The sequence below is a fragment of the Salmo salar genome, chromosome ssa11 (assembly GCF_905237065.1).
Source record: "Salmo salar chromosome ssa11, Ssal_v3.1, whole genome shotgun sequence".
In the NCBI taxonomy this organism is placed as follows: Eukaryota; Metazoa; Chordata; class Actinopteri; order Salmoniformes; family Salmonidae; genus Salmo; species Salmo salar.
Window position 1 is genome coordinate 10,051,484 of NC_059452.1, and position 14,033 is coordinate 10,065,516.

Below are 14,033 nucleotides of genomic sequence, written 5' to 3' on the forward strand. Positions count from 1 at the left end.
CTGCGTTCATCCACCTCTGGCCTGCTGGCCCCCCTACCTCTGAGGAAGCACAGTTCCCGCTCAGCCCAGTCAAAACTGTTCGCTGCTCTGGCACCCCAATGGTGGAACAAGCTCCCTCACGACGCCAGGACAGCGGAGTCAATCACCACCTTCCGGAGACACCTGAAACCCCACCTCTTTAAGGAATACCTAGGATAGGATAAAGTAATCCTTCTAACACCCCCCCCCCTTAAAAGATTTAGATGCACTATTGTAAAGTGGTTGTTCCACTGGATATCATAAGGTGAATGCACCAATTTGTAAGTCGCTCTGGATAAGAGCGTCTGCTAAATGACTTAAATGTAATGTAAATGTAAAATATATTGAAGCAACATCTCAAGACATCAGTCAGGAAGTTAAAGCTTGGTCGCAAATGGGTCTTCCAAATGGACAATGACCCTAAGCATACTTCCAAAGTTGTGGCAAAATGACTTAAGGACAACAAAGTCAAGGTATTGGAGTGGCCATCACAAAGCCCTGACCTCAAGCCTATAGAAAAGTTGTTGGCAGAACTGAAAAATCTTGTGCGAGCAAGGAGGCCTAGAAACCTGACTCAGTTACACTAGCTCTGTCAGGATGAATGGGCCAAAATTCACCCAACTTATTGTGGGAAGCTTGTGGAAGGCTCCCCAAAATGTTTGACACAAGTCTGACACAACAATTTAAAGGCAGTGCTACGAAATACTAATTGAGTGTATGTAAACTTCTGACCCACTGGGAATGTGAAATAAATAAATAAAAGCTGAAATAAATCATTCTCTCTGCTACTTTTCTGACATTTCACATTCTTAAAATAAAGTGGTGATCCTAACTGACCTAAGACAGGGAATTTTTAAACTGGGTTTAAACGTATTTGCCTGAGGTGTATGTTAACTTCCGACTTCAACTGTATGTCACCACTCTTTCAATGTCTATGAAAAGTTGTGCCATTCTCTTGTGGAACACTTCTTGTGTGCTGTTTATTCCAAAAGGTAAGCGAAGATTAAGGTTAGCTCCTCATTCGAGTCAGTCAAGGAGTTCATGTACATTTCTGCTGCTGCAAATATTAGCAAAGTGATTAGGATGTTTTTCAATAAGCTGGGCATCTTCATCAAGCATGTGTTTTTCAACAGCATTTGCAGTTTACTATGGTGCCATCTTGATCAGCATTGCTTTAATTTATTCCCTCTTTTTGATTTCACACTGTTTGTCCTCTCTGCTTTGTGCAATGCACCCAGATCTGCCTCCGCGCATGTGCGCCGTGTTGGCGTTTGAGCGCTGCATGACAGCTGCATGACAGTATTAACAGCGTTGTCTCCCGCAGCCACGGGAGCACTCGTCTACCATCGGTTACTGTGCATTCCGCTGCACGGCATATGTCAATACACTTGTCTAAGGTTCGTTCACCTACGAGTGTCATTGTCCATTATGCCTTCCACAATACGGTCTCTGATAATTCCATCCAATAAATGCTCGTACTCACAGTTTCTTGATAGGTCGCTGACAAACTGGTTGAATGTCTCGTCCGGTCTTTGTGTACAGTAGTCCTCAAACTTTGGGATGTTCGGTTTGATTTACTCTCACTCTCCGTCCACGAATGTGAGTGTATTCAATGGCTCTTGTGCTTACTCTCCCACACAGTGTAGCAGTACATTGCATCTCTCCGTTTTTCTGTCTTTTTTCGCTAGCACTCAGATCTTGAACTGTTGTATATTCTCTGATTTTCTGATATGTTGCCCTCCAGGCTCAGGATTTGTGGGGGTGAAAGTGGTTCCATAGCTTTCGGTGAAACTATCGTTTACTTTACTTCTGACACCATGTAGTACTATGCTAGCTGTCGCTAGAAGAACCAGGCATGTGCGTCTATTCAGCCATCTTTATTCAACCAGGTGGCAGTGTAATCATATCATTACGCCCTACTTCGAAAATCATAGCATTCCACTTCATCCTTCTGTATTTTTCAGAACCACAATTCATGCTTTTTTGGCTGTTTTGACACATAAAATCAACATCATAACACTCCCGGGGGCCTCACTTATTGACCATGCATACATTTCGTACTAAATTCTGGCTAACGTGGAGATTCTAGGATTTGCTTGCACTACAAATGATTGGGATTTATCAAACTGTCGCACACACTCAGATTCATATTATATTGATAAATCAGACACATGTTATATTTGTGCGGTGGTGAACGAGGGCTACAACCCCGCCTGGAAAACGCCATCCTTTTATGGTAACAAAAATGCCCTCATTTGCCGTATGATTTGGAGAAGTTGGAAATGGGCCATGAAAGTTCCTAAAAGAAAGCACAACGGCAAATATGACCTTATTTCTGTAGAGGTGTGGACAGAATGTTGCATTCTGTAAACAATTTAAAAGTAAATGCTATTGGCCCACACTTCTATGTAAAAGACACATTGTTGTTCAATATTTAGTTTATCAATACATGATTGTGTTTCTATCTCCTGTTCATATTTCCTGCCTTGGTCTAGGCTCTGAAATTAAAAAGCTATGATGTCATGCTCCTAATCCTATGTAGCCTACCCATACTGTCAAGGCTACCAGTCTATTTACTTTCGAGCATTAGTTGGCTATTGAATAAGCGATTGATTAATGGTAGCCTACTATTTGTTGTGCAGCGTGAATAATTTAAACCAGTAATGTCAGAAGATGAGAGACATGTCCTGCATTATGATTTAGGCCTATATAATAAAAGTAAAATAAACATATTAGACAACATGCTGCTATGCCAATGGAAAATTCATCTGTTTTCTCATTAGGCCTACCTTTTAATGCCCTTATTAGCCTACAGTTATTATAATTCAAACACCTCCCATTTTCCCCAAACCTTTTTGCTTGCAAAACAGTTATTAATCTTCTAGAAGTTGTGGACACGCATGGTTTGAGATTTGCATGGAGATTATAAATACCAACCTTTGCGGGAAAACTGGTGCACACAAGGTTTAGAGACTTTTTTGTGTGCACGCACCTTTGATAAATGAGGCCCCCTGGTCATTCTGACTGACTCCATCTTTCCCAATGTGCTCTTTAATCACAATCTTCGTGCCTGCAAATAGGTCTTAAATCAAATCAAATCAAATGTTATTTGTCACACGCCCCGAATACAATAGGTGTAGACCTTACTGTGAAATGCTGGCTTACAAGCCCGTAACCAACAATGCAGTTTTAAGAAAAATAAGAGTTAAGAAAAAATATTTACTAAATAAAGTAAAAAATGAAAGAGCAACAATAAAATAACAATAACGAGGCTATATGCACAGGGTAACTGTACCGAGTCAATGTGCGGGGGTACAGGTTAGTCGAGGTAATTGAGGTAATATGTACATGTAGCTAGGGGTAAAGTGAATAGGCATAGATAATAGATAATAAACAGCAAGTAGCAGCAGCGTAAAAAAAGGGGAGGGGTGTCAATGCAAATAGTCTGGGTAGCCATTTGATTAGCTGTTCAGAAGTCTTATGGCTTGGGGGTAGAAGCTGTTCAGAAGCCTTTTAGCCCTAGACTTGGCGCTCCGGTTCCGCTTGCCGTGCAGTAGCAGAGAGAACATTCTATGACTAGGGTGGCTGGAGCTCCCAAGAACACATCATTGCTCATGAAACATACTCCAACAAGAAACGAGAGGATTATTAGACTGCTTATCTTCATCAACAACTTTGATCCTTTTTGCAACTTTCCTCTTTATATGCTGACAAGATACTCTAACCTACAGTGGGATGGGTCAATGTCCAAATTTCCATTTGGACATGCTGATTGGATGAAAGGAATGGCCTTTTCTCCAAACGAGGGGATTCGATTAAAGTAGCCCGGTTTGTACCAGGCGAAGCCGTTCTGGGAGGCCAGAGAGGAACAGAAGAGAGGAATAACTGGGCCAAAAATATGTCTACTCCAGCATGTGGAGAGTTTTTGTATGAACGTCAATGAGTGTCGAATTTGGTTAACAAAAAATAGAATAGCTTATTTGCTACAGTATGTGTGGCTTATTTGATCAAATGGAAGTTGTGTAATGCTTAGGTTGTTATTAGTCTAATGAGTAGGACACATGACATCCCGGGAAACTTTGAGAAAAAAACACTTTATATCAGAGTTGTCCCTGTTGTCACACCTGTATCTGCCTTCTCATTGGCTAGAATGGCAGCCTGGTCTCATAGACTATATGTAACATAGTAAATGTAAATCCAGGACACTCAAATTAGCATTATACGTTATGTTTGGTATGGCTACATAAGACACAAGGTTACTTAAGGCCAAAACGAAAGGAGGGTGTTTGGTCGGGGTGGATGGGAGGGTGTAATTAAAAAAATATATATTTCACCTTTATTTAACCAGGTAGGCCAGTTGAGAACAAGTTCTCATTTACAACTGCGACCTGGCCAAGATAAAGCAAAGCAGTGCAACAAAAACACCAACACAGAGTTACACATGGAATAAACAAACATACAGTCAACACAATAGAAAAATCAGGTATACAATGTGTGCAAATGAAGTAAGGGGTAAGGCAATAAATAAATTACAATTTAGCAATTTACACTGGAGTGATATATATGCAGATGAGGATGTGCAAGTAGAAATACTGGTGTGCAAAAGAACAGAAAAACTAAAACTAATATTGGGATGAGGTAGGTAGTTGGTTGGATGGGCTATTTAGATGGGCTGTGTACAGCTGCAGCGATCGGTAAGTTGCTCTGACAGCTGACGCTTAAAGTCAGTAAGCTTTCATTCAGGCCAAGCTATATTGTACCTTCAGCAGTGACATTGTTGAGTAGGCCTGAATATTGATGTATTGTGATTTGGTGTGGTTACAGGTACGCCTTCTCCAAGAACAACCGCCCCACCACGGTGCCCTTCCCCGACAACAACAACGTGTCTTTCGGCGAGGCCACTCCTATGAGTAAGAACGACATTGACAGGCTGAACAGGCTGAACAATTTACTGTACTTGGGTTTGGATGATTCAATCTAGGCCAAGGCTGCGTGACCGGATCACACCTCCTCATTCCGCCCCCCTAGATACCTCTTCCCCAGTGCTAATATATCTAGAGCTTAATAACAATGTAAGAATTGTGACATTGAGGGTGGGAGGATATATCACACTCAGGGGCGGAAATCCCGGGGGGACACGACCCCCCCATCCTGGGAAAAATATGATTTGTCCCCCCCAATATATCACTGAAACATAACTATGTAATTTAAATAATATTAATAATACGCAATGAAAGCAATTGTGCTGATTATAGACACTTAATAGCGCGTTTTTACATTTCAAAAGATTGCGACCCCCCCACCATTTGCCTCACAATGGTTTGATCAACTGCCAGTTCCTTAGTTGGCAAGGTAACAGAGGGGTGGTATCCACTGTCTGAAAGGCGTGAGGTTAATCCAGTCAATCGCGCACACACACTCGCTGAATATGCAGAGCTAGCGGGCAAATATTAACTATTAAGCTAGCTAGTAATTATTCCATTTATGTGGCCTCGTCAAAGATGGAATCTTTGCTATCGTCAATTTATTCCAAGATCAGCATGCAGATGATGTAAGTTAGTGCTTCAAAGTCCCTGTGATAAGGTTAGCGATAAACTGAAGTCCAAACTGAACAGAACTACACTCTCTTCTACCATTGTCTTAAATATATTTAATGGTCTCATTGCAAAAGCTAAATTGTCGCAAGGGAACTTTTATTTATTTATTTTATTTCACCTTTATTTAACCCGGGTAGCAAAGATTATAGCAAACACCACTGAAACGGAATTGGTGCTCGCTAGCTTTGCAAATTCAGCTATTGTTGGAAGCCAGCCAATATGAAACAAACTATTAAAATTACAAAAGGTTGCAGCATATGTTGTGTAAATGGTGAACTCATACAGCTGTCAACTCTTGTCATTTTTATCCGTTTCACATTTGCTAGCTACCTTTTAGATCGAAGCCCAAATAGAATGATAAAAGATAAGATGATAGAAGCCCATCTCCTACTGTAAATAACCTACACACTGTGTGTGTGTGTAGCCAGCCAGCCAGGTAGAAAAATGGCAGAAAAATAAGACGGACATCAGAGTATTTTTCAGTACACCAAAACGCAAAGTAAGAACCCTAGTAGCCTAATATCTCAAAGACTAGTTGATAAAATGTTCATAAGAAAGAAATGAAATTCTAATGGAAATGTTTCACAATGATGTCATTAGGCAGAGCAGGCAACAGATGGCACACAGACATCAGAGTTGGGGACAGATATGCAGGGACAGACTGGCAGAGACAGGGAGTCTCAGGTAAGTTTGTTGAGTCTTTGTTTGGCAACATTATGAAAGGTTCTCAATTTTTTTGACTTGTAAAATAGGAACATAATTGGAAAATGCCATGGATACCCCCACTCTCAACTTAAACCGGTGACTGAACTAAGATTTGTTAAAGGCAATGGTATTGCTGTTGTGATTAGTTGTGTAGTTTTGGGTACCGGTAGTTAGGAGTACGGCAAACACCTTATTTCTTTGGTTCCTCAATATACATTTACCATATTACAATGTAGGCTATGTGTTACAGCACTACTTTTGGTGTCCCCCTCAGGAATTGCTCTTGAGAAAATTTAATGTAATTGTCCCCTCCAAAGTTGATATCAGATTTTCGCCCCTGATCACACTGGACATAGCTTTATGTGATTAAATAATCACCATTTTTTTCTCCTTACCCCCCCAATAGTAACAGTTGGATACCTGTGGTTTCACTTCCGATGGACTCAAGATCATTCAGCTGAAGGAGTAGAGTGAGCTCTCGTGGTAGAACTACTAATGTAATTTGTCTCTAATAAATCACAATAAAAATCTGATCAATTGAAATCAAAAGCTTCATCTGTATCTATATTTCCATTTCAATACAGTCCAAATATGTGCCCATACAACACGCTTTACTCAACATAAGTATTATAATGCTTTGAACAAGTATTACAGCAACTATGGAACATGTTCACAGTAACCCCAAACAGAAACATTTGTGGGTTTTGTTGAATTTGGAATGGCATGACAACAATCATAAACAAATCCATTTTTGAGTTTACTTCAACATTAAATAATTAGAAAAGTATTTTTACCAGCTTGAGGGAAACATACTTTTTTTTTTACTAATCTCAACAGTGGATACATCAATATCACATTTAAATGCACATTATCTATACAATTTTATATCCATAGTTCAATCAAGTTTCTCCCAAATTCCCTTACAATATGTAGTAGGAATGTATGTACCCAGAGTGCACTGGGAAACTCTCCATAAAATGCACCAAACTAATTGTGAAAGCAATGAATAAATAATGCATTGAGTAAACAACATAAGAGGCCTAAGAAAAGATGAAGATTGTTTGTCACACTTTCACTGTCCACCATTGGCATTAAGTTTTTCAAGTTCTGTCTGTATCCGATCAGCAGTGTAGTTCTGATCACAGGAGCGAAGGGCCTGTATCAAAGTGTCTGTTTTGGCCTCAGCTTTCTGCATTTTCCGCCATTCCTTCAAAAGCTCCACCACTTGCTCTTCCAGGTTATTCGGGTGCTTCTGCGCGATATGGTCCAGTTTGGCCTCTGGCAGACCAAGTTTACGACCATATGTTTGCCACTTCCTTCCAATGCGGTTAGTGATCACTTCTGTTGCAACGTCAAGTTTTGCTGGGAAAAGAGAAGATGCCATGGAATGTAAATAAGTCAACTACAAAAGTCATATTTCCAACACAATGCACTATATACAGTATATACATTATCTGACGCATACAGTTGCATTTTATATTTGCCCTCAGAGGAAATACAATACATTGGCAAACATTTACTGTATGGGAGAGCATGTCAGAAAGATAGTGACAACGTAGCCTAATATCTTTCATAGCAGTAGTGACAGGGTTCCCCAGATAACATGTAGCCATGATCTCTGATACATTCTCACATACATTCAACAAGACATTGGGCACTTCCCTCTGTAGAATGACTAAGCAACATCTCCACTTTACAGTAACTGTTGAAACAGGCGTCACAGCCCAATAAAAAAATGGCCTATGCTATGGTATTTCAACATTTTTCCATTAATATTCGGGAGTGGGGAAAACCACTTAATTTACCTTGCTCCTCGTCGTTAGGAAGAGAATTCGGTGATCCAGCATATTGACTTTCACAGTTGGTAAGTTTGTCCGCAAGATCTAGGCGACCAATGTCTGTCAAAAGCGAAACTAGAAATACTGTGTTGTCAGGTCCAAGTTTATTTCTTTCCATTAGGACCGTGAAAAGTTGTAAGCCACTGGTCATCTTCTCGAGACGATTTTTTCCTATTTCTTTAATACACAGGAACTTCATTTTCTCCAATTGATCACCAACAAGTTCACCTGAAATCTTCAGCAAAACGCTGTTAAACGTACTCATCTTGACTGTAGTGAACCAAGTAAATATCTCACACGACAGGTCTTCTTCTTCTTTGGGATTGGGTTGGCGGGTCGCATCCAACTTTCAAGGTGCATACACTGCCACCTACTGTACTGTAGTGGGAGGCCAGGCACGACCTAACTACATTCAATTCTCTTAATTAGTCCTGTTCCTCTAAGAAAGTGAAATAGATCAATAGACACCACTTCCCTCCTCTTGTCTCCCCCCACTACACCACCCAAACCCCAACCCTGTCCTGCCTCTCTAACCCTTTCACACAATCTCTCCCTATCTACGCCATACAATTCACAAAATAATCAACACATGTTCCACTGTTTCCTTCACTAAACACTCATCACACATACCTGTTTCATGTCTCCCTATCATCCACAACGTGGCATTCAAACCTCTATGCCCAAACCATAGTCTCCCCCCCTTCTCATTACCCTCTTCACCCACATGGGTGGGAACCCTACAAAAGATGACCACCACTCCCATCCTCTCCAATCCCATTAACAGCACCATCATCTCGACAAACAAGTCTCCCCTATTCGACTTGCCCGTCTTCACAGTAGTCAACACTGAAGCCAGAATCAGAGCAGATCACCACCGCGTGGTTTCACCTCCTCCACCCATCTCAAACCTACAATCATGGCCATCATCTCTGCCCCATACACTGACACAATCAGTTAACCGTATACACACTCCAACATTAAAATCTGGGATATACACCCCAGCCCCCACCCTTCCACTGACTGGATCCTTTCAACCATCTGTATATATCCTTAAAAACAAATAAAATGGATTATCTCTACATCAAATCAAATCAAATTTATTTATATAGCCCTTCGTACATCAGCTGATATCTCAAAGTGCTGTACAGAAACCCAGCCTAAAACCCCAAACAGCAAGCAATGCATGTGAAAGAAGCACGGTGGCTAGGAAAAACTCCCTAGGAAAAACTCCCTAGAAAGGCCAAAAACCTAGGAAGAAACCTAGAGAGGAACCAGGCTATGAGGGGTGGCCAGTCCTCTTCTGGCTGTGCAGGGTGGATATTATAACAGAACATGGTCAAGATGTTAAAATGTTCATAAATGACCAGCATGGTCAAATAATAATAATCATAGTAGTTGTCGAGGGTGCAACAAGCACGTCCGGTGAACAGGTCAGGGTTCCATAGCCGCAGGCAGAACAGTTGAGACTGGAGCAGCAGCACGGCCAGGTGGACTGGGGACAGCAAGGAGTCATCATACCAGGTAGTCCTGAGGCATGGTCCTAGGGCTCAGGTCCTCCGAGAGAAAGACAGAAAGAGAGAAAGAGAGAATTAGAGAGAGCATATTTAAATTCACACAGGACACCGGATAAGACAAGAGAAATACTCCAGATGTAACAGACTGACCCTAGCCCCCCGACACATAAACTACTGCAGCATAAATACTGGAGGCTGAGACAGGAGGGATCAGAAGACACTGTGGACCCATCCGATGATACCCCCGGACAGGGCCAAACAGGCAGGATATAACCCCACCCACTTTGCCAAAGCACAGCCCCCACACCACTAGAGGGATGTCTCCAACCACCAACTTACCGTCCTAAGACAAGGCCGAGTATAGCCCACAACGATCTCCGCCACGGCACAACCCAAGGGGGGGCGCCAACCCAGACTGGAAGACCACGTCAGTGACTCAACCCACTCAAGTGACGCACCCCTCCCATGGACGGCATGGAAGAACACCAGTAAGCCAGTGATTCAGCCCCTGTAAAAGGGTTAGAGGCAGAGAATCCCAGTGGAAAGAGGGGAACCGGCAAGGCAGAGACAGCAAGGGCGGTTCGTTGCTCCAGCCTTTCCGTTCACCTTCACACTCCTGGGCCAGACTATACTTAATCATAGGACCTACAGAAGAGATAAGTCTTCAGTAAAGACTTAAAGGTTGAGACTGAGTCTGCGTCTCTCACATTGGTAGGCAGACCATTCCATAAAAATGGAGCTCTATAGGAGAAAGCCCTACCTCCAGCCGTTTGCTTAGAAATTCTAGGGACAATTAGGAGGCCTGCGTCTTGTGACCGTAGCGTACGTGTAGGTATGTACGGCAGGACCAAATCGGAAAGATAGGTAGGAGCAAGCCCATGTAATGCTTTGTAGGTTAGCAGTAAAACCTTGAAATCAGCCCTTGCCTTAACAGGAAGCCAGTGTAGGGAGGCTAGCACTGGAGTAATATGATCAAACTTTTTGGTTCTAGTCAGGATTCTAGCAGCCGTATTTAGCACTAACTGAAGTTTGTTTAGTGCTTTATCCGGGTAGCCGGAAAGTAGAGCATTGCAGTAGTCCAGCCTAGAAGTAACAAAAGCATGGATTCATTTTTCTGCGTCATTTTTGGACAGAAAGTTTCTGATTTTTGCAATGTTACGTAGATGGAAAAAAGCTGTCCTTGAAACAGTCTTGATATGTTCATCAAAAGAGAGATCAGGGTCCAGAGTAACGCCGAGGTCCTTCACAGTTTTATTTGAGACGACTGTACAACCATCCAGATTAATTGTCAGATTCAACAGAAGATCTCTCCACACACCTTCTCACGTCCTCACCCCGTCCTCTCCTAGCCTCAGTCATGTCCACATGCGCCCTCTGCTTACCCCCTCCTTGCCCCACGCACGCAAGCACGCACGCACACACACACACACACGACAGTTCTTGCCAATATTTCGCTTTTGATTTACACTGGGGGTGCTTTTGTTCCATGTTCAGGGTGAAAACATTGTATTGCATTTGCTGAAAGTAGACATCAATTCTATAACGAACACATGATACAAACACATATAACACTTCTCATAACTTGTATTATTTTATTGTAATTAAAATATCCTAAAACTTTTACTTTAGGCTGACAGACCTCCAGTGGAAATATAAGCCTGAAATATGAAATAAATGTAGTGCTATCCTAATCAAATATAGTTGTAATGTTGCTGTACAATTCAGGCAAATATTTAAACACCACGTTTTTCTCTACTGCTCTAGTATATCAAGGTGAATATCAAAGATTGAAATATCAGTTGGGAATAAGATGCCACTAGCTCAAAAACAAGGTAAGGTGGCTGCCATTCAGCATTGGCCTATAAGTCATACAATGAACATAAAATATTAGTAGTGAAAAAAAAAAAAAAGAACATGTCCTTGTATCAGAAATTTAAATATGAGGTGATGCAATATTCTGCAATGTCCTAACAAATACATTTTAGACTATGTTAATGGCCATCAAGAGTTCTCTCTATAAGCAAAATGAAAGACATCTCATATAATCAGTATCAAAGTACAAACACCTGGGTTTCCATCCAGGAGTAATGTAATATTCCAAACATATTATATTGCAAGAGGTCAATGTTGATACATTCCAATACCGTAGACACACAAAATAGAAGTTGAAGACAGTTAAATAGCGTACATATCATTGAAAATATAAAATATATAGAATAATTGTTAATTGTGAATAATGTAACACATTCCAACAGTCTGGGGGGCAGGTTTCATGTCATTCCATTGAAGTGAAGTATCTACATTTGTTTCTGTTTGATCAGAAGTCTCATGGCACAAACGAGACTAAATCAAAGGTCTGTCACATTCCTAAACACAGACATAGAATTACAGATCCTACTGTATAAGAAACAGTGGTCACAAACAAGCAAAACATGACATGGTACAACAAAGGATAGCATTTTTTTTTCTCTTCTCGTTTGTTTTTGTGCTTCATTTGTAAATATGTCCTTGGTTCGATCGTGAAGTTTTTAAAAAGGTTTTAATAATGTTGTTTTTCTTGTGTTAAGAAAAAATGTATGAAAGTTTCTCCTGTTTTACAAACCATATACACTGAGTGTACAAAACATTAGGAACATCTTCTCTTTCCACAACATAGACTGACCAGGTGAATCCGGGTGAAAGATATGATCCCTTATTGATGCCGCCTGATAAATCCACTTCAATCAGTGTAGATGAATGGGAGTAGACAGGTTACAGAATCATTTTTAAGCCTTGAGATAATTGAGACATGGATAGTTTGTGTGCCATTCAGAGGGTGAACTGGCAAAACAATAGATTTAAGTGCCATTGAACGGGGATGGTAGTATGTGCCAAGCGCACAGGTTTGAGTGTGTCAAGAACTGCAACGCTGCTGGGTTTTTTACGCTCAACAGTTTCCCGTGTGAATCATGAATGGTTCAGCACCCAAAGGACATCCAGCCAATTTGACACAACTGTGGGAAGCATTGCAGTCAACATGGGCCAGTAACCCTGTGGAATTCTTTCGACACCTTGTTGAGTCCATACCCTGATGAATTGAGGCTGTTCTGAGGGCAAAAGGGGTGCAAGTCAATAATGTTTTGTAGACTGTGTATATTGATAGGATTCAATATTGAATATGTATTGGATATGCATTAAAAAGTAGTTTAGTTACAAATTATATACAAAATGAGCTGACAAAATACCTTCTTCCTCTCCTTGAAATAGTTGACATGATCATCGATGCTTGGCTGCTGTTTGACAAATAAAAGTAATCTCGCTCTTTTGTCCATAATAATATCATCACGTAGGCTATATACGCAGTCCAGCCAACAGCGCGCAGATACGTTGGCTAGAGCACACTTGCCAGTACCAGAATTAGCACACTCGCTATATAAAGTAAAAAACAATTGTGAGAAAACATCAGTAAATTTGAAAATGTGATGGAAACCTTTAACTTGTAGGCTATTTTGTGTTCGGTATGTTGGAATTTAACCGCAAAATATATTTTTATGTGCACTAAGTCATCATGCACATACTTTTATCTGCAACATGTACATTTGATGGAGACATCTCTGGTGGGAAAAGGTGCACATTGTTTTTATGTGGATTGTAGAATATTTGCATGAAAATCTGTCGCCGATTGGATGGAAACCTAGCCCATGATAGATATGAATTAATATAATAACAAACAGGACATAAAACACATGACATAAGAGAAAATTGGCATGGTAAACAAGCAGAATGGCATGCTCCTTTACCTGATCTCAGTGTCTTAAAAAGGCAAAAGTTACAAAATAAAAACATTAGCTAGCAAAATTGCATATTCAAAAAAGATCTACATGTTGTTTTCCTGCATTGTATAATTTTTGTGCAAAAGAGAAAAACAGCCCTCTGAGCCTTCAGCCTGATTCACCAAAGGTTGGGCAATGACTTGCTATAATTCAGAAGGGGTGCACGTGCAGAAGCCTGCCAATAACTGCCTCCCTCTTTTCTTGAGTAGGCCACTGTGTATGTATGTGGAGTGTCCAAGTCCAGACAGGGGGGCTGAAGGTTTCTGAACAGACCAGATGAACGGGCAGATGGAGCCACCCACCAGGGCACTAGCAGTTAGAAGGTGTATGTGAGGCAGGGCGAGATCGGGGCTGAAGAGGACTTTGGTTGGCGTGGCTGTCTCGGAGGAGCTTTTTGCCCTCTTCCTCCTTCATGAAGAGCTCCACCATGAGGATCTTCTCCTTGTGGATCTGCAGACTGATGTCCTTGGGGATGTCTGGGATCAGCCAGTCAACAAAGTCACTCATCAGCATCACCACATTCTAGAAGGAGAAAAGATGGTACAGATT

General features: G+C 41.2%; 2 protein-coding genes and 1 long non-coding RNA gene across 6 annotated transcripts in view; 1 reads left to right on the forward strand and 2 right to left on the reverse strand.

Moving 5' to 3' along the window:
* Positions 1–1,361: 1,361 nt before the first annotated feature.
* LOC106561970 (uncharacterized) lies at positions 1,362–6,285 on the forward strand. Its single transcript, XR_001318948.2, has 3 exons — positions 1,362–1,617; positions 4,843–4,928; positions 6,216–6,285. It is a non-coding gene; the product is annotated as an uncharacterized lncRNA (long non-coding RNA).
* A 568-nt stretch (positions 6,286–6,853) lies between these two features.
* Positions 6,854–8,504, reverse strand: LOC106561969 (FAS-associated death domain protein). Its single transcript, XM_014126461.2, has 2 exons — positions 8,126–8,504; positions 6,854–7,682 (listed from the first exon to the last, which is right to left on the reverse strand). The coding sequence occupies exons 1-2, from the start codon at positions 8,421–8,423 to the stop codon at positions 7,393–7,395; spliced, it is 588 nt and encodes a 195-aa protein (XP_013981936.1). The 5' UTR covers positions 8,424–8,504; the 3' UTR covers positions 6,854–7,392.
* Positions 8,505–11,250: 2,746 nt separating this feature from the next.
* Positions 11,251–14,033, reverse strand: part of LOC106561971 (anoctamin-1) — a 70,391-nt gene continuing 67,608 nt past the window's right edge. For all 4 annotated transcript variants that reach the window (XM_045689034.1, XM_045689035.1, XM_014126464.2 and 1 more), the window contains one exon: positions 11,251–14,006. In XM_045689034.1, the coding sequence (XP_045544990.1) occupies positions 13,794–14,006 (213 nt within the window). In that variant the 3' untranslated portion in view covers positions 11,251–13,793. The remainder of the gene's footprint in view (positions 14,007–14,033) is intronic.

Bases quoted from the DNA above. Each gene is read 5' to 3' on its own strand.
- LOC106561969 (XM_014126461.2), bottom strand. From the start codon at position 8,423: ATGAGTACGTTTAACAGCGTTTTGCTGAAGATTTCAGGTGAACTTGTT. The intron at 7,683-8,125 runs GTAAATTAAGTG...CTCTTTTCCCAG, and splicing joins TCCTAACGACGAGGAGCAAG to CAAAACTTGACGTTGCAACA.